This window comes from Sphaeramia orbicularis, chromosome 10, assembly GCF_902148855.1.
Source record: "Sphaeramia orbicularis chromosome 10, fSphaOr1.1, whole genome shotgun sequence".
NCBI classification, from domain to species: Eukaryota; Metazoa; Chordata; class Actinopteri; order Kurtiformes; family Apogonidae; genus Sphaeramia; species Sphaeramia orbicularis.
The window spans coordinates 4,328,086-4,348,383 of record NC_043966.1 but is presented as its reverse complement, the minus strand read 5'-3'; the positions used below and the strand labels follow the sequence as shown (position 1 = coordinate 4,348,383).

At 44.1% G+C, this 20,298-nt stretch overlaps 2 protein-coding genes across 6 annotated transcripts; one reads left to right on the top strand and one right to left on the bottom strand.

Moving 5' to 3' along the window:
* Positions 1 to 5,943: 5,943 nt before the first annotated feature.
* nipsnap3a (nipsnap homolog 3A (C. elegans)) lies at positions 5,944 to 9,736 on the bottom strand. The gene is made up of 6 exons (XM_030144767.1): positions 9,629 to 9,736; positions 7,690 to 7,897; positions 7,455 to 7,616; positions 6,719 to 6,868; positions 6,394 to 6,480; positions 5,944 to 6,287 (listed from the first exon to the last, which is right to left on the bottom strand). Exons 1-6 carry the CDS (start codon positions 9,686 to 9,688, stop codon positions 6,211 to 6,213), a joined length of 744 nt encoding a protein of 247 aa, XP_030000627.1. The 5' UTR covers positions 9,689 to 9,736; the 3' UTR covers positions 5,944 to 6,210.
* Positions 9,737 to 10,711: 975 nt separating this feature from the next.
* Positions 10,712 to 20,160, top strand: noa1 (nitric oxide associated 1). 5 transcript variants are annotated; one of them, XM_030146425.1, is made up of 10 exons: positions 10,712 to 10,993; positions 12,777 to 12,818; positions 12,855 to 13,742; positions 14,123 to 14,287; positions 14,367 to 14,474; positions 16,342 to 16,430; positions 16,507 to 16,638; positions 17,014 to 17,130; positions 17,215 to 17,332; positions 17,648 to 20,160. In XM_030146425.1, exons 1-10 carry the CDS (start codon positions 10,750 to 10,752, stop codon positions 17,890 to 17,892), a joined length of 2,148 nt encoding a protein of 715 aa, XP_030002285.1. In that variant the 5' UTR covers positions 10,712 to 10,749; the 3' UTR covers positions 17,893 to 20,160. The 5 variants fall into 5 exon arrangements, with proteins under 5 accessions (XP_030002285.1, XP_030002286.1, XP_030002284.1 ...); XM_030146426.1 differs by having other exon boundaries at positions 12,777 to 12,821; positions 12,858 to 13,742; XM_030146424.1 differs by having other exon boundaries at positions 12,777 to 12,821.
* The last annotated feature ends 138 nt before the right edge of the window (positions 20,161 to 20,298 follow it).

The window sequence follows — 20,298 nt, the reverse complement described above, 5'->3', positions numbered from 1 at the left end:
CTGAGCAGAGATGGAGGAGAAAACACAGACACGGGAATGGAGGAGAAGTGAACAACATCCAGTCCACTGATCTGGGATCAAACTGATTCTGAACCAACTGGTCTGAGAGATGTCTAGGGGTATGATTGTCACTTTGGGTGTGAGAGGTCCCGGGTTCAGATCCCGGACAAGCCCCCACTGCACTGAGGACTGTTTTATGTTATATACACTAGATTAGTCGGTTGGTGCCACCCTCTGTATTTTTATTTTGGGACTAGCAAGGAGGTAGATGTTTTATTTTGTCCCACCAGTTTCTTTTGGTAGTGCAGGGGTCACCAGTTAATTTGGTTTTGGTTTGCTGAGTTTTTTTATTTATTTTGGTACCACCTTTGTCCAACTGTACTCACCTGGATTACTTTGTTTAATTTTTTGTAAACACCTTGTTTAAAGAAAGCTGCCTTGAATAAACTGGCTTTATTGAAAAACCTTTTTCGTCGTCGTATGCTTTTGGAGACTGAAGAGGTGTGACACCCCCTCTCCTGGACACCTTTATATGGGGGGGGGGGTAATACAAGTGGGGGCTCGTCCGGGATCCTTTTTCCCTTTTCTCTTCAGTCTCTAATTGTGTATAGTGAAATTGTGGTTGCTCTTGCTGTCGAAAATATGGTTCCTGTGAAAATGTTTGACTTAGCCAGGTTTATTGAAGACCCAAGTTTTAATGAACTTGATTTATGTCGTAAGGATGACTTGCTGGCTATTGCAGCTCATTTCAATATTCCTCTCCCTACCTCTGCTTAATGAAGAAATTAAAAATGCTGTGTTGGAGAAACTGATTGAGCTAGGCCTGTTGCCTAATTTGAAGTCAGCTTCAGCTGAGCTTTCTGATGAAGCTGTATCATCTGCTCTCCCTCTTAGTGAACAGTTTTAGTCAGTCACTCAGGAAGAAGTGAGTACTCCTAGTACTCCTGGAAGTCCTACATCACCTATAACCTTGCAACAGTCTGATCCGCCTTCTCCTGTTAGACCAGGGGGGTCTAGTGATAAGGTCAAATTGAAAGTTCATCTTGCTCGTTTGCAGATGGAGGCAGAAGAGAGGGACAGAATTAGAAAAGCAGAGTTTGATCTTCGTTACCAAATTAAAAAACTTGAGATTGAAGCTGAAAAGGAAGTGAGATTGAAACAGCTTGAGATAGAGGCTCTGAAACTGAAATGGAGAGAAAAAGAAATTCCTGGTGATATGCCTGTGACCCCCCCAAGTTTTGCTGTTGGTAAACTTATTGCTTTGGTCCCGTCCTTTCGGGAATCAGAGGTGGACTCATTTTCGGGGCATTTGAACGTATTGCTTTGTCCTTGAAATGGCCCAGAGATGAGTGGCAAGGCTCAGGAAGGAGCTTCTGCAATTACATTAGTGGATGGTTTGCAATATGACAAAGTTAAGGAGGCAGTGTTGCACGCCTATGAGTTAGTACCTGAAGCATACAGGCAGAAACTCAGAGGGTACAAAAAGAACAGTGGTTAAACATTTGTTGAATTTGCTCGAGAGAAGGGGGCGCTATTTGACAAGTGGTGCCATGCTACTACAACTAGTGATTTTAATTCTTTCCATGAATTGATTCTTGTGGAGGACTTCAAAGGGCCTTTACCAGATAAAACTGGCATACCTCATTGAACAGAAAGTGTCCTCGTTGTCAAAAGCAGTAGAATTGTCAGATGAATTTTTGCTCACACACAAGAATGTGTTTGTCTCTCCTCATCTAGATAAGTCTACAGCATCTAGGCTGTCCAAAATGGAGTCTGTTCCTCTTCCTGACAGACCAAAACAGGGTTCTTTTCAGCCTAATGAATGTTTTTACTGCCATAAGAGGGGTCATGTACTGGCTGATTGTTTCAGTCTAAAACACAAACAGCAGTTTATGGCTCCCTCTTCAGCTTCCTCTCCAAAGGGGGAGGATTAATACGAAGTGTGGCTAGAACAGGGATTAAAGTTCTCCGTCACCACGACGGATTTCCGTCAAATGGAAAAATTGAGGGGGGGGGGTGTCATATTGAAGTAACTTCCCCACGTGTTTGGCGGAGTCCAGTCTGCTGCAGCCCAGCCTGTCCTGGGTCTGCAGGTGTTTAACACACGCACCGGGGGCTGACAGGTTTAACAGTGATGAGAATAAGATGACTTCTGTATTTTTATGTCGGGAGGACAGATTGATGACTATTTCTCTTTGGAAGGAAACGCTGCTCATTCTGTGCCTCAGAAACACATGGACAAGTTCAGCTTTACTGAAGTTCAGCCTCCAGATGCTAACTTTAGTTTAGTGCTAACAAGTAGCTTTCATTATGAAAGAACCACAGCGAAAAGGGAAGAAGACAGAACTGATCTGCATGTACCTTCATGTTTGGGCTCAGAGCTGATCTCCTCTTGCCGGTATATGACTAGTGTGTGTTTGTGTGTATGTGCCCTTCCCGTGCGTGCGGCTGTGCGCGCCGCGGCCTTACGCGGTTACGCGCCCGACTGCATAAGTGCTTTATTTGGACCCGTTTAGCATCTTAGTTCTATCTGTGTGGTACAGTACCAAGATAAAACTGAATGAATGAGTAACACCCTTGGTATTTGCAAAGCCACTGTATTTTAAATACCCTCAGAGAGTATCTGTAACGGAATATATAAATATATATAAATATAAAAGCAGAAAAACAAAAAAGATTAGTTGGTTAGGGTTACATTTACACAGACATTTTCCCCCAAATTCATGTGCTGTTGGAGTTGGAGTTATGTTTTAGGAGTTCCTAATTGTTAAATCAAAAGTTTTTCACTCATTTTTTGCAGTAAGGTTTTCTTCTAGTTATTATTTTCACTTGCTTCAAAGGTTTTCATACCCTTTAAAATTAACCAGAGAACACCACAATTGACCTGAAGCTTTAAAAATTTTCTGGGGGAAGACGCCCAGACCAGTGGTGATTTCTCATAGACTGCAAGGGAGGCCCGGCTTCCCCTAAAATTACGAAAATTAAATGGTTAAATATGTACTGTTGTGTTGACATTTTATGACTACAAATGTGTTAGAACACGTTCATCTTAAAGATGAGTTTGTTCAAATCAGCTTTATCACAAATCAACAGACTCGATGTTGTTCACTTCTCCTCCATTCCCGTGTCTGTGTTTTCTCCTCCATCTCTGCTCAGTGCATTTGTCCGTAGACTGTGTCCGTCTCTGGGCTTCAATGGGACTGAGTGGAACTGTTTTTTTCATTGCCTCAAAACTGGACGGTAATTGGATAAATGCCACGATGTTGTCCCGCCCCCGGACGCTGGGCATCTCTGGGGGTGAATGGAGCTGTGGGCGGAGCTCGGCCGGGCTGGACGCCAGAATCCCACGTGCTGATTGGAGGATCAGTCCAAAGGCTGAATCCCGTTTGATTGACAGCTGTTTTCAGATCTGCTCCTTCACTGACACAGTTCAGTTTAATACCGTCACACATTCTGCTGTGAAATCACAGAAACCACTACCAAATTACTCGTTCATTTCTTGCACTGCAAATAAAACACACTCATTGTATTTTTTTTGTTTCAATTTAACATAATTTCACTGTTTCCTTGTTTCAGTTATATAATTTAATCATTTCTTGTTCGAGTTTAATATCGTTTTGTAGATAGTTAAATCAATCAAACTGTCGGCTAGGTCACAGTGAAAGGAGCATCTGTAGTTTAAAAAGGCTGAAGTCTGACACCCACAACACACTGGGCCAAAGCAATCTAAGCAGAGAGGACACTGGTCCAGTCCCTGGAAAAGACACCTACTGTGTACGATAAGGTTACTGAGCATTTTCTTAAGAAAGAACAGAGGGACGAATGTATGTTTAAATAACTTGACTTTTTTTTTTTTTTTTTGATGTAAGCTGACAATGAGCTTCCCCTGTCTGAAAGACGAGCAGCCGCCACTGCCCCAGACCCCCCACCAATACCACTCATGACATTTTTTCTCTCCATGTTACTAATCTTCTACACCTGTACACTCTCCCATTCAGTGTGTTTTACAGTTTTGCCAAATTTGACTATATAAACTTGTATGCTATAGTAGAATTGTATTGCATCATTTTTAACAGTGGCTAATGATTTTGACCAGAAGAAAATTTTCAGTCAGATGAAACAGGGGAAGACACAGGGTTTAAATACACAAGAGGGAGGGAAGACAATTGGACACAGGTGGAAACAGTCAGGGAAGGGAAGGAAAGACACCAGACATGACACATGAGGGAAACTTAACAAAATAAAACAGGAAATGACAGACAACATAAAAGACAGACAAATCCAGACACAGTCTGGGAGCTGACATGACACTGTTGGGGTTCATTGTCAACTGCTGTTACCAGAGGTGGAGAAAGTACTCACATTCTGTACTGAAGTAGAAGTACAGCCACTTGTGTGAAAAAACTACTCTGGTAAAAGTAGAAGTACGGATTCAACTCCTTTACTGAAGTAAAAGTAAAAAAGTATAACTTCTCAACTGTAATAAAGTACAAAAGTAAAAAGTAAAACTGCATTTTTTTTTTTTACCATGAATGAAACAAAACTTATTTTACCAGGAAGAACTGTAAAAGTTTCTTTTCTAATTCCACAGTGAATGGTTCTGACCAGACTTAGACTGGGATTAGACTGAGCAGGATACACTGACCTCCTCTGTCCTCCTGTCTGTTCCTCCTCTCTCCTCCTCCTCCTGTCTGTCCTCCTCTCTTTTCCTCCTCCTCTCTGTCCTCTTCCTATCTGTCCTCCTCTCTCCTCTCTCCTTTTCTTCTCTCCTCCTCCTCCTCATTCTTCATTCTTCCATATAGTTGTGATAGTGTTTATTATATATTTCCATACATGGTACAGGTTTATAGTATTGGTACTAAGTAGTATTAACAGTTTTGTGTATCTGTACTAGTTACTGGTAGTTTTACTAGTAATAGCAGATGTAGTTGTTCACAGTTCTAGTCCACGTGTGCTGGTCTCTGGTCTGGTTTAGACTCTAAATGGTCATCAGATAACTTTTATTATGATGTGACACTATATAAATAAAATGGGATCAATTTGAATTTGATAGATCATCCACAGTTAACGGGTCAGAAGGTTCACGTTCGTCTTGATGAAATCTACAAATATTTGATGTTCTGTCCGGTTCTCCAGGTTCTTCTGCCTTTGTGTTGTTGATCCTTGTGTATTGAACCCAGAATAAAGCAGCGTGTTGTAGTTTGTGTTTGTTTACAACAGGTATGTTTATGGATGTGTTGGTTTGTGTTCTATTGTTTCAGGATCGTCATCGGTGTTTCAGGTTCATCATCGGTGTTTCAGGTTCGTCCTCTGTGTTTCAGGTTCGTCCTCGGTGTTTCAGGTTCGTCATCTGTGTTTCAGGTTCGTCCTCGGTGTTTCAGGTTCGTCATCTGTGTTTCAGGTTCGTCATCTGTGTTTCAGGTTCGTCCTCTGTGTTTCAGGTTCGTCATCTGTGTTTCAGGTTCGTCATCTGTGTTTCAGGTTCGTCATCTGTGTTTCAGGTTCGTCCTCTGTGTTTCAGGTTCGTCATCTGTGTTTCAGGTTCGTCATCGGTGTTTCAGGTTCGTCATCTGTGTTTCAGGTTCGTCCTCTGTGTTTCAGGTTCGTCATCTGTGTTTCAGGTTCATCATCGGTGTTTCAGGTTCGTCATCGGTGTTTCAGGTTCGTCCTCGGTGTTTCAGGTTCGTCATCGGTGTTTCAGGTTCGTCATCGGTGTTTCAGGTTCGTCATCGGTGTTTCAGGTTCGTCCTCGGTGTTTCAGGTTCGTCATCGGTGTTTCAGGTTCGTCCTCGGTGTTTCAGGATCGTCATCGGTGTTTCAGGTCTGTTTGAGGTTGGTTCTGTGAACTAGTGTTAACGTCTTCATTGCCTCACGTTGTTTCAATGTCACAAACTCAAAACTCATGTGAAGATTTACCTCCAAGTCAAACATGGACAAACTCTGTTATTAATTAGTATTTATTTATTCATATTAGCCGTTAAAAGCCTTTAGACAAAGACACAGTAAAGACTTTTCCACTTCTCCAGGGTTAATAATCTGATTCACAGAAATGTGGAGTAAAAAGTCCATTATTTGTGATGTATAATGGATGAATAATTCTCATTAGTTCTAGCGTTTAACTGAGCTCCTGAGGCTGAATTACAACACGCTCAGGTGGATTTCCTTTTTTTTCTGTGTTGCCACGGAGACCAGGCATGTCCAAACAGGAGGTCACTTCAGCGGAGAGAAGGAACACGGAAACATGAGTTTACTGATCTGTGATTGGAGGTGGACGACGCTGCTGCGGACTGAAACAGACACAGACTGTTAGCGGTGAACGATCACTGATCGGTTTCAGCTGATCGATGGGGTCGTCTGAACGACTTCCGACGACCCTCGTATTGTAGCGCTCACCTGCAGCCACCACTCGGGCGTCAGTGTGAGCTTTGTGTCGACTCTCAGCTCGCTGGTCGGCACTGTCGAACCACCAGAGGGCGTGAACTGACCGAACACACAACACATCAACATTTTCATCAGTGCAACCTGGGATGCATCAGTTAAACCTGATCTATTGATTTATAATTATTAATAAAGTGTCCATGGTTTTATTGTTTAGGTTTTTCATGTTTTTACAGTGTACCTCTACACTTTATTGATTATTTCTAACAGTGTTTGTTTTTTCATATATTTTTTACAGTGTATATCTGTTATTTTTGTTTGCCTGTTTATTGTTGTGTACCTCTGTTGAGCAGTCCGAACTCATTGTGGAAGGCTCCGATCAGCTTGCCGTACCCTGGTGCATCATGGGATGTAATGGCTGCCTGAAAAGCATTGCCCCACACGGCCGGACCCCCAGGACACATCTGGAAGGAAACTAGCTCATACACCCCTAAGACCAGAGGTCAGAGCGCCATGTGTCACAAGGGCACTACTATGTATGTAACAGGTGTGTAACAGGTGTGTAACAAGTGTAACAGGTGTGTAACAGGTGTAACAGGTGTGTAACCTGTGTAACAAGTGTGTAGCAGGTGTGTACAGGGTGTGTAACGGGTGTGTAACAGGTGTGTAGCAGGTGTGTAGCAGGTGTGAAACGGGTGTGTAACGGGTGTGTAATGAGTGTGTAGCAGGTGTGTAACGAGTGCGTAACGGGTGTGTAATAGGTGTGTAACAGATGTGTAACGGGTGTGTAACAGGTGTGTAACATGTGTAGCAGGTGTGTAATAGGTGTGTAACAGATGTGTAACGGGTGTGTAACAGGTGTGTAACATGTGTAGCAGATGTGTAATAGGTGTGTAACAGGTGTGTAACAGGTGTGTAATAGGTGTGTAACAGGTGTGTAACAGGTGTGTAACATGTGTAGCAGATGTGTAATAGGTGTGTAACAGGTGTGTAACAGGTGTGTAATAGGTGTGTAACAGGTGTGTAATAGGTGTGTAACAGGTGTGTAACAGGTGTGTAGCAGGTGTGAAACTCACCCCCGTCCCTCGGCGGTCTCTGCAGTTGTGTCCAGGGCAGCAGGTAGGTGACCTCATTGTCCTGTGATGTCAGCATGGGGATGGCCTTTGAAATGTAATCCGATATCCAGGAGGGGTCCTGAGACAGGGCTGCCCGAACACCTGCCCGCTGACGATAACTGTCTGAGAAGATGTACACGGACTATATAAGACCAGTGACGAAGAACCTGATCCTCCAGTCCACGCCTAGACTCACCGTACTTCCAGATGTGGAACACCTGGTTCAGGCCTCCATACTCCACGCTCCAGTAGCCAATCAGCTCTGAGTGGGCAGTGCGCAGGTGTATCTTCTCATTGGTCAGTTTGAGGAAGGCTGCATTCTGGTCTGGACAGATGTTGTAGGTCCGGAACTCATAGAAGGTTCCGTGTTTCTGCTGGGGACCAGAGGAGAAACGCACCAGGGGCTGCAGAGACCAGCAGAGAGAGCAGAGGTCTCACTCTGAACAAACTACGCACATTGTCATAGTATAACTACAGAGCGAAGGGCGGAGCCTCAGGAAGGCTACGCCCATGCTGTGCATCATCTCACACCATCTAAAAACTATCAACTCAATGTTCACAAAGTCTGGAACTCCTGAATAGCAGAGAATCTGATGCCATTGGCAGTTCTCTGAAGAAATGGATCACCAAATAAGAGTTGCTGTACCTCAGAGATGTGAAAAAGGAGTAACAGGGGTGAAACATGTAACAGGTGTGGAGCAAATGTGAAATAGTTCCTATTAATACGTGTAAATGTCAGATGTCTTTGCTGATTCCAAGGTGAACATGTGTTCATCTGATGGAGTTCATATATGACACTGGAGAAACGTGTTCCGTCGTCTCTTTTGTTGTCGTTTTATCATGAACCTGTTTCTTCATGTGTTTACATCATGTCAGTAGATGGCGCATCACCATGGAAACACACTGAACATCACCATGGAAACACACTGAACATCACCATGGAAACACACTGAACATCACCATGGAAACACAGTTCAGTGTGAGCCACTCAGATGAAGTTTGATCTCACAGGCTTTATATGAACATGAACCTGACAGAGTGTTTGACCATGTTGTGTGGTTCTTTGTTACAATCTGATGATTCTATGTGCTCGAAATAAACCTAAACTAAACTAAAGAGAAATGTGTTAAAGTACATGAGTGAAAGTGTCTAGACTCAGAGGATCTTGAGATGGGTTTGGACAGAACCGGGTTCATCTGGACCTGGTTGGGTCCAAACTGGAGCTCAACTTTTGAAATCTTACAGGTGAGAATAATTATCCATTTTCATGAAAAAGTTCCATAAAGTACATTTGGTTTTACCAGTTTTGATGCACATGTGGAGTTCTGTGAGTTTTCAAACGTGTTTCAAATTCACATTCATTTAAATAAATAAATAAATAAATAAATAAATAAAAATCATAATAATAACAATAACAAGAAGAACTAGAAGCACTCGGAGAGCGCAGACCTCCGCCAAGCCCGCCCCCCCGTGGGCCCCCCCACCCCCGATCACCACCAAAATTTAATCATTTCTTCCTTATCCCATTTCCAACAAACCCTGAAAATTTCATCAAAATCTGTCCATAACTTTTTGAGTTATGTTGCACACTAACGGACAGACAAACAAACCCTGGCAAAAACATAACCTCCTTGGCGGAGGTAATAAGAATCTCATGGTGCTGATCCTGTTCACACATTTAGTCACCGCGGTGTGTTCAGTGTCTGTTCTATAAAGCCATGTGTCGTGTTCGGGTGAACCGGTTGCTGGTTAATTTTAAACTGCAGGTTCTGACCTTTTCAGTCCAAAGAACACCAACGGACCTCAAACACAACACAAACACAGTTTCAGCCCTGAACCATGAAACTGATGGAACTGAGTCTGACGGTTTGAACGGAGCTTTAGTTTTTGTTTGTTTGTTTGTTTGTTAGTTTGTTTGTCAGTTGTTAGTTGTTGTTGTCCTGACGGGAGTCGCTGTGTGTCTATGTCTTCAAATGGAAATAACTGTATTGTGATGTGATAAATGATCCAGGTTATAAATACTCACAAACGTCAGTCTGAGTTCAGCAGAACTCACTCTGAGTTTTAGACTTAAATGGGTTACATCAGGGCTTTCGTGCCACATGTTCTGGTTCTGGTCCTGGTTCTGGACTCACCTGATTAGCTGCAGGCCTGAGCAGCAGAGCGGCTGATCTTCCCAGCTTCAACATCTTCATTCTGGACTGAACAGGAACTTCAGAAACAGATGAAGTTATGTGGAGTACAAAGATCCTCAAAGAGATAGAGTACTCACTCCAGCCAAGAATGACTACGCCGTTACCATAGCAACCGCACAGCGTCATCTTTAAAGAAAATAACATAGGTTTTTATTGCTTTTTATTTCTATAAATATCTCTGTTCATTTAATAAAAAAGTGGTAAAAGGGAAATTGCGATGTTATGTAAAGTTTTACGTTAATAATGTGAAGGATCAGGGAAAATTCAGTGAAAATATTCACGTTCAAAGTAATAAAAGTATTTAGATCCAACCAACATTTTCTGCAGAAGGTTTCATGTGTACATTAGATTATCTGAGTTTCACAAAAGGAACAAAACCTTGTCTTTACTGTTTACATCCAAGAATTTTTCGAATAAATGTTAGAGACAAAGTGATTTTAATACCTGTGAGTGTGAGGCTGTTAGAGTAGGTGGCAGTAAAAGGTCAGTGTTGTTATAAGATAAGATAAGATTTTATTAATCCCACCATGGGGAAATGTCACAGTTAACAGCAGCAACAAACAACAAGCGATCGCAGAGAGAAAAGATAGGTAGAAAAAACCATATAACTATAGTATTTTTATGGAGCCTTTTTCCAGACGGTGGGCTCTAAAAACACTATATTTCTTCAATAGTCTGTTTTTAGAAACGTCAGACCTGCGCTAAAAACAGGTGATAAAATAAAACACAGTTAAAACCAGTGGGTCTGAACTCAGAGGCGCAGAGTGAGACCTCTTCTTTTTGCGAACTGCTTTCGGTGTAAGGGGATGTGATCACGTAGAAAACGTACACTTCACTGATCGGTCACGTTGTTGTTTTATTTGTGTATATGTCCTCAGATTTATACAACAGCTGTGTTTATTTATTTATTTATTCATTCGTTCGTTCGTTCGTTCGTTTGTTTGTTTGTTTGTTCTGAAGGAAAAACAACAACATTTGAAAATCGTTTGTCAAACCGACGACGACTGATGACGGATTTTTCGTCACTTCCGGTCAGGAAGTAAACCATCCAAGGTGAGCTGATGTTCCAGGTGGTTCGCGTGTCCGTCCGCCGTGCGCTCCGCGGGACCGTCCGGTTCTCTGAGGCCGCGGCGGGCCGAGCCGTGACCCGGCCGGAGAGCCTCAGAACCGGGTCAGAGAGCGGCAGAACCCGGACACAGGGAGGCGGTAGAACCGGGACAGAGAGGCTCCGACCCGGTGCTCTGAGCCGGACCTGCACCGTGGATCCGCGGCTGGAGGAGCAATTCGTGTTCGTGGATTGTACAGGTGAGACCCACGGATCCAGGACCCGAACCCGAACTCGAACTCGGACCGGGTTTATGGAGGAGTCATTTTGAATGTTTTTTAAATCCACCTCTGGTCAGAAGAACTGGAGAAAAACAAATCTGTTCCCACTTGACTTGATTATTATTATAACCCCTTTACCCTTTAGAACATGCGTGTGGTTCTCTATATTCTAGAACGTGTCTAGTCTCATTACTGACAGTAACACAACTGTAAAGCTACTGCGCCACCTACTGATCACTGAATGAAACTCCTCAGATGTTCCAATAAACCACCTTCTGAATCTAGGATTCATTTTAAATATTCATTAAAATTCAGTCGTTTCCTCAACAGTTACATTTCCCGTCGTGCTAACAGAATAGACCTTGTTCTTTCCGTAGTCATCAGAGCATGCTCAGTTCACCCCCCACCACCTGTGGAATGGGGGGTGGGGGGTTCAAACAGAGCAGTGAATGAGACCGACTCACTATAAAAATAGATGGTTTGGGCTTTTTAAAAACTGTTTTCCCTGTGGTTTTTTGTTTTTCCTGTTGTTTCCAGTGCTGTTGTGATTTTGCTTTTTTTTTTTTTTTTCTGTTTTTACTGAGTTTTGTCCATGGAACTGTGTGGAGTTAAACAGGTGTTAAAAAGCAGATGGACTGATTTAGAAAAAAAGAGCCCAGAACTAAAACTCCTGGGCCCAAATTCAGATCCTTGTTTTTGTTACCTCCGCCAGGAGGTGTTGTGATCGCTTTGCTTTGTGTGCGTGTGTGCGTGTTTGTTTGTTAGCAAGATAACTCAAAAAGTTATGGACAGATTTTCATGAAATTTTCAGGAAATGTTGATACTGGCACAAGGAAGAAATTATTAAATTTTGGTGGTGATTGGGTCTGGGGGGGGGGGGGCAACCCGGTCACTTTTTGATTTATCTTGCTAACGAACAAACAAACAAACATACAAACAAATACGCACGGGAGGCAGATCTGTCCTGGCGGAGGTCTGCGCTCTCCGAGTGCTGTTCTTGTTCAGTGTGTTCCACTTCACAGTTGATGTTCAACATCCTAAATCTCTTTTTGATGTCCATTCTAGTGCCTTATTTTAGTCCAAACCTGTCCAACTTCAGTTCCTCTCTTTGTCTTTTTGTATTCTTCCACCTGTTTTGACTAAAACACACAGTAAAACAAAACCACTGAAGAAAAGGAACACAAGCACATACTCACAGCAGCTTTAATGAACCTGAAACAGACGCAGATTCACAGCAGAACCTTTACCTGGAATCAGGGCTCAGGGGTTAAAGGGTTAAACACCTGCAGTCAACGTCATAATGAATCAGAAGGTTCACGACCACTTCAATAAAACCTTCTACCACCAACAATGGAGACACATGAACCATTAGATTCCTCAGTTTCCCTGATCTGGTGTGAACATCAGGTGTTGATCTGTGGAGGATCAACCACAGACCAGGTTCTCAAACACCTCCTCAGGTCCATGTCCAAATAACCAGTTTTCAAAAATCCTAAAACCAGAAGTTGTTCAAGACCGTTTAAACCAACGGCAGGTGTTAGGTCTGGGAACCCTTCTGATTGGTCGACTTGACAGTGGAGCTGTTCAGTGTAAAGTATGTGACAGGATGACTATTTTCTGACTAAAATCCCTTTGGGTTGATATTGAAATATGAGGACGATGGAAGAAACATGAATGAGACCAAAGTTCAGATGAAGATGAGGTGGTTTAGACCAGGTCAGGTTTTGGTTTCTTCTTCTCTCATTTTTCTTCTTCTTCTCAGATCCTGAGGAGGACTCGGGTCAGGAGCTGGACCTCCTGCTGACCACCTCTTCCTCATCCTCCGCCTCTTCCTCCTCCTCCTCCTCCTCCTCCTCCTCCTCCTCCCCTCCTCAGAAACACCTGCGCACTTTGGAGCTTCAGCTGCAGGTGTTGAAGGGCATGACCGAGGAGGAGGAGCCCGACTCACTGATTGAGTTCCAGGATGTGGACTTCCCACTGGACCAGAGCATCGTTACTGCAACAAAGAAGAAGAAGAAGAAGAAGAAAAAGGCGGGGTCAGGTGAGCATAAAGTGGTTGGTACTCCAGACGTGGATGAGCCCGTCAGCACCACCTGCTGCTCGGGTTGCGGTGCCATACTGCACTGCACTGCCGCCGCCGTGCCCGGTTACCTGCCCAGCGAGAAGTTCAAGGCTCTGCAGAAGGAGGATCAGCTCGCCAGCGCCACCTGCCAGCGCTGCTACCTGCTCACACACCACCAGAAGGCGCTGCGCCTGGAGATGTCCAAAGACCAGTACCGTGCCGTGGTACGCCAGATCCGCTCCCAGAAAGCTCTGGTGCTGCTCATCGTCGACCTGTTCGATGTCCCCGACTCCATCGTCGCCGACCTGCCGGAGCTTGTTGGCAACAACAAACATATCGTTGTCCTCGGCAACAAGATTGACCTGTTGCCTGGAGACTCACCAAACTACCTGCAGCGTATCAAACGCCAGCTGCGTCAGTACTGTGAGGACGCCGGCTTTGGAGGCCAGGTGACTGACATACACCTGATCAGTGCCAAAACAGGCTACGGCGTGGAAGGCGTGATCACCAGCCTGCAGCAGTCCTGGAAGTACAAAGGCGACGTCTATCTGGTGGGCAGTGCCAACGCCGGCAAGTCGACCCTGTTCAACACACTGCTGGAGTCCGACTACTGCAAGTCCAAAGCCTCGGACATCATCAACAAGGCCACCATCTCGCCGTGGCCAGGTGAGGACAAGCAGGGAATTATGGGATGGGCTGGATACGGTAACTAGACTGAACATCAACGCAGATTTCAGTTCCACTTAGACTGTACCGACATATTCACCTGAATACATTTATGGGAGGTTTATTTGAGTAAATCCAAACTTTTGACCTGAACAAGGAGTGTGATGATCTACATAATGACAGAAATTGAAAAAAAAAATCAACATTTTTGATGTAAATTGGTGCCAAATGTATCTAACGGGTGTGATCTTAGTCGATTCTGTTTCCACCTTTAGTTTTGGTTGTATTTTTTTTAGATATATTGAAGGCAGGTCTCAGGGTGGATTTATGGTGACTATTCTGTTCTATCTGTGTTTGTTTTCCTGGTGTGGTACCTCCAGGAACAACTCTGAACCTGCTCAAGTTCCCCATCATCAACCCGACACCGTACCGGATGTTTCGGCGACAGGAACGCCTGAACGAGACTTCGCAGCAGATGGAGAACGAGTTGTCACCAGAGGAAGTCAAGAGGCTGCAGCACTTCAGCCGGCAGGGATACCTCGTAGGTAAGACGGGTCCAGGTTGGGGATACATGGTTAGGGAGGGGAAGGATGTGATTGGCTGATGCCAGTGGTTTGTGTTCAGGTCGTGTTGGCAGAACGTTCCGGAACAGCGTCGCATCCAGACAATTTGAGTTTGACCCCGACAGTTTGGCATTTGGAGAGAATGACGATGGACATGTGACGACCACAGGTGAGAGATCTGATTGGAAAAGCAACCGTGATGATGTCACTAGAGTCCATTAGCCTATGTTAGCCTACATTAGCCTGTGTTAGTTTATATTAGCCTATGTTAGTCGATGTTAGGCTATGTTAGCCTACATTACTCGATGTTATCTTATGTTAACCTATGGTAGGTGATGTTTGGAAGGTGCTGAAGGTGTTATGGACAACAGACTACAGAAGAACACACCTTAAACAGGAAGTGGACAGCAGCGATGTCCCTGAAGGCATTGTAGAACAGACTCCATGAGCTCTGCTCCTAAAACATGAAGAAAACCGTTGAGTTTTTCCACACATATACACTATATTGCCAAAAGTATTTGCTCACCTGCCTTGACTTGCATATGAATTTAAGTGACATCCCATTCCTAGTCTATGGGGTTCAATATGACGTGGGTCCACCCTTTGCAGCTATAACAGCTTCAACTCTTCTGGGAAGGCTGTCCACAAGGTTTAGGAGTGTGTTCATGGGAATTTTGGACCATTCTTCCAGAAGCGCATTTGTGAGATCACACACTGATGTTGGACAGAAGGCCTGGCTCTCAGTCTCTGTTCTAATTCATCCAAAGGTGTTCTATGGGGTTGAGGTCAGGACTCTGTGCAGGCCAGTCCAGTTCATCCACACCAGACTCTGTCATCCATGTCTTTATGGACCTTGCTTTGTGCACTGGTGCACAGTCATGTTGGAAGAGGAAGGGGCCAGCTCCAAACTGTTCCCACAAAGTTGGGAGCATGGAATTGTCCAAAAGGTCTTGGTCTGTTGAAGCGTTCCCAGTTCCTTTCACTGGAACTAAGGGGCTGAGCCCAGCTCCTGAAAAACAACCCCACACCATAACCCCCCCTCCACCAAACTTTACACTCGGCACAATGCGCTCCCACAAGTATCGTTCTCCCGGCGACCGCCAAACCCAGACCCGTCCATCAGATCGCCAGATGGAGAAGCGCGATTGGTCACTCCAGAGAAGGCGCCTCCACTGCTCTACAGTCCAGTGGCGGCGTGCTTTACACCACTGCATCCGGCGCTTTGCATTGCACTAGGTGATGTATGGCTTGGATGCAGCTGCTCAGCCACGGAAACCCATTCCATGAAGCTCTCTGTGCGCACTGTTCTGGAGCTAATCTGAAGGACACATGAAGTTTGGAGGTCTGTAGCGATTGACTCTGCAGAAAGTTGGCGACCTCTTCGCACTCTGCGCCTCAGCATCCGCTGACCCCGCTCCGTCAATTTCCGTGGCCTACCACTGCGTGGCTGAGTTGCTATCGTTCCCAAACACTTCCAAGTTCTTATAATACAGCTGACAGTTGACTGTGGAATATTTAGGAGCCAGGATATTTCACCACTGGATTTGTTGCACAGGTGGCATCCTACCACAGTTCCACACTGGAACTCACTGAGCTCCTGAGAGAGACTCATTCTGTCACAAATGTTTGTAAAAGCAGTCTGCATGCCTAGGTGCTGGATTTAATACACCTGTGGACATGGAAGGGATTGGAACACCTGATTCTGATTATTAGATGGGTGAGCGAATACTTTTGGCAATATAGTGTACATTCTGTTGTATATGTTCAGGGTTTTATTGTTCTATATTTTCATATTGTGGCATCCTTTTGCTTTGTGCTAACATTAATAATGTCATTCTGTGATTGTGGGTTAAATTTTAGAATCTATTAATGTGAACATATGAGATGTAAATAGTTGGATCTGGTTCATTTCTTTGGAGTCAGAACATAAATATGTTTAACTGTGGTGTGAAGAGGTTCTGACTTTGAACAGAAGAACCTGAAGACAGAACCTCTGGTTTCCACTCATGTCCCGTTCTGATTCTGTGTGATTTCAGTTTCCAGTAAAATGTTGGCGTTTACCCACAACGAGCTGAAGGATGCCCACTGGCTGATGGACACTCCGGGCATCATGAAGGATCAAGATGTAAGATGACGTTAGTGTTAGTGTTGGGATGCTGCATTTGTCCATTAAACGCTCACCTGTCCCGTCTCTGCTCCAGATCCTCCATCTGCTGACAGAACAGGAAGTGAAGTCGGTGGTTCCAAGTCGGGCCGTCATCCCTCGGACCTTTGTGTTGAAACCCGGTACCAGTCTGTTTGTGGGAGCTCTGGCCCGGATCGACCTCCTGCAGGTCGGGTCCATCCTGGTCCAAATCCACGCTTGAACAAATATTCGACAGTTTCATCTGTCGTGTTAAAGATCTTGTGTTTTGTATTTGCTTTCATGTGTTTTCTTTGCTCCTGTTCTTCTTTTTCTAATTATCAGTCTAATTTTATTAATCTAGTGCCAAACAAACCAGACTCTGAACAGTTTGAACTAGTTTTACTTTGGGTTTTTCTGCAGTTTTTAATGTTTTGTTTTTTTTCCACGTTCATTTCATTTTGCTGTAGTTTCAGAACACTGTTTGATCCACAGTGGAACAAGAGAGAACATGGAGAACATGTAGTTATGGATTGGTGGTTTTGATCAGATTTTCTCCTTTGTTCTCCTGGTTTATCCTGTACAGGGGGTGAAGTCCTGCTGGTTTTCCGTGGTGGTCTCAGGTCAGGTTCCGGTTCACATCACCAGTCTGGACAAGGCGGACGCTGTTTATCAGAAACATGCGGGACTTCCCCTCCTGGGGGTGAGACATGCCCACTTCAGGTCACATGATGAGGCTTAACCCTGCCACAGATGCGTTAAAGACAGGTTTGTGTGGTATGTTCAGGTACCTCTGGGAGGCTCGGAGCGTATGCGAGACTTTCCGCCGTTGGTTCCTCAGGACGTGAGGTTGGAAGGTCGCGGTTACCTGGAGGCAGCAGCCGACATCAAACTATCGTCTGCAGGTGAAAACACTTTGGTTGTGTTCTGTATGTTTGGATGTGATTCTGTTGGTCAATTTTAGATCCATAACGACGAAAGTCTTGTTGATCACTGATCGTCGTCATCTCGGAAATAAATGGTCATCTTCTCAGTGACGCAAAAAAATAAACATCGTTAAACATCAAAAATCTAACTTTGTGTTTTTTGGAGGAAACAACAAATGTGTCAAATCATTTAGAGGCTCCGCCCCCTCTGGGCAGGAGGAAACTCAGTGCTGTATTCATTAATGTTTGTGTTTTTGTCAGCCATCAGTGAGTCTGTATTTTTCGTGTTTTCAGGTTGGGTTTCTGTGACGGCGGCGGAAGGCGAGCAGCTTCAGCTGAGGCTTCTGGGTCCAGAGGCAGCTGGTTTCAGCGTTCGAACACCGCCGCTGCTTCCTTATATTGTCTCTCTGAAAGGCCAACGCATCCGGAAGTCTGTCACCTACAAGCCCCAGAAGCCCCCGGGGCTGGTGGATGGAGGGCTGTCGGTGGGTGGGGCCAAGAGGCTTCAGATAAAGAAGGAGAAAAAGAAAACACTGTGAGCTCCCGCCTCAGTGGTTACCATGGAGTCGCTCAGGTGACTGGAGGAGGCGGGGTTGAACTTAGTGACGGACAAGTCTGTTTAAACCAATGAAGAAGATGGTTTCAGGTTCAGCCAATCAGGGAGAGGCGACACAAAACCACTTCAAACTTTAATACTGATGAATTATTTCGACTGGACTAAGAGACTAAGGATATGTACGTCAGGACACAGTTTGTAGAAAATGATCACATGGGAATTTTACAAATAAAACGTATTTGGTCAAATTTGAATTTTTTAATCCTTTGATTAAAACTTCAGTGACAGTTTTCAACTAAACCTGAAATAAAACCTCAAATATTAATGTATTCATGGAGGGATGCACTAATGTATGATATCAGCCAATGTTAATGATGCTGTTTGAGAACTGGTTTCATTACATTTTCTGCTGATTTTATTGGGTTTTCAAGTGTCAGAAAAATTAATGATTAATGAAGAACTGTGAAAAGAAAAAGCTGAAAATATGCATTTAATTTAACACTGATAGAAGACGAACAAAAATGTGTTCATGACAATTCATGTTCAGAGGTGTTTTAACAATAGTCCAGTCTGTTCCACGTCGCCCTCCAGTGGTGGTTCTACATCACTGCATGAACTATGGAACATTCACTCAAAGGAGAAACGAGGAAGCCGCGAAGAGAAAAAATAGTGATCAAATACGGTTCTGGAGCGGACCAGAGTGAGAAACTTTAGCTGGACATTGACGTTTCAGACATTTGTTTTCACTTCATGGAGTGGCTTCTGTTTCTTTCATCTCTGTCTATTCTGCTAAAGCTGGACCAAAGCAGACTCTGCTCTTGTTCCTGGTTTGGTCACTCACTCGTTTCTTCTTCCTCCATCCTCTAACCACGCCCACCTCATCCTTTTCTCTGCTGTGGTAAACACCTGTGAAATGAAGGTGTGGCTGGCTTGTGTTTATATCTAGGGGGCGGAGCCTGGCTGAGGGTGTATTTGTGTCGAAGTGACATAAACCATGTCGTTTCTCATGAGAGATGAGATCTAGGACCACCGGGACGGTGCAGAGAAGTTGCAAGTGGCATGTTCAGCCCTAGAGGCGCCAGTGGGAAGGAGGAGGGTCTTCCATTGTCCCCTTAACATGACATTTAATCATCACTGTTACTTTGAAGCTGTTTAATTTAGGTCAAAATCTTGCACAGTTCTGCTTTAAACAATGTCAAACACATCCTGTGGTCACAGAAAAGATGTGAGTCTGTTTGAGAAGGGTCAAATCATTGGCATCAAGCGGAGAAAACATCTAAGGAGATCACACAAACGACTGCAGCTGGGATAAGAACTGTCCAATGCATTATTCAACACTGGAAGGATCATCTTCCAAGAAAAAATGTGGTCAGAAAAAAGTCCTGATTGATGGTGATCAGCGATCACTGACACATTTGGTGAAATCAAATGGAAGAAAAACAGCAGAAGAACTCCGGTCTGTGTTTAATAGTGAGAGGAAGAGCATTCATATACCCATAATGAGAAGGAACTGAAGGGACTGGACTGAACAGCTGTGGAGTCGAAAGAAAACCACTAATCAGAGAGGCTAACAGCGGGAAAAAAAGGTTTCCGTTTGACAAGGAGCAGAAAGATTGGACTGCGGAGCCATGGAAGGAGGTCATGTGGTCTGAGGAGTCCAGACTGACCCTGTTCCAGAGTGATGGTCCATCAGAGTAAGAAGAGAGGCAGATGAAGCCATTACCCATCATGCCTAGTGCCTACAGTACAATCCTATGGGGGCAGTGCTCTGATCTGGGGTTGGTCCAGTTGGTTCAGGTCTAGGATGGTCCAGCTGGTGCAGGTCTAGGTTCAACATTATGTGCCACAGAATGAGTTCAGCTGAACCTGAATAAACTGAAGGATCAGGTTCTTCCATCAGTGGGTTTGTTCTTCCCTGATGATATGGGTAGATTCCCAGAGTCCAGACCTGAACTCCACTGAAGGCTTTGTGCAGAGCTCAGACTCTCCCATCATCAATTCAAGATCTGGGTGAAAAATGAATGCAACACTGGATGGAAATAAAACTTGTGACTTTGCAGAAGTTCATGGAAACAAAGATACAGTGAATGTGTGACGTAATCAAAGCTAAAGGCGGTCCAACCAAATATTAGAGTGTGTGACCTTTTTTTGGCCGGGCAGTGTTTTTTTGTTTGTTTATTTTGAATATAACTGTAAAACCAAACCACAAAAGATTTGTATAAAAAGTGTCAATAATAAAACATTAAAGTAGTGTTTTCATTCCTTCTCTGTCATTGGTCGATCAGTTTACTGCCAAACCATTGTCTGTTTTCTCTGTTTTGTGATAAAATTTTATGCAAAATGTAGAAATATAAATATATAAATGTTGAATTTCAAAGATGTGGCAAAG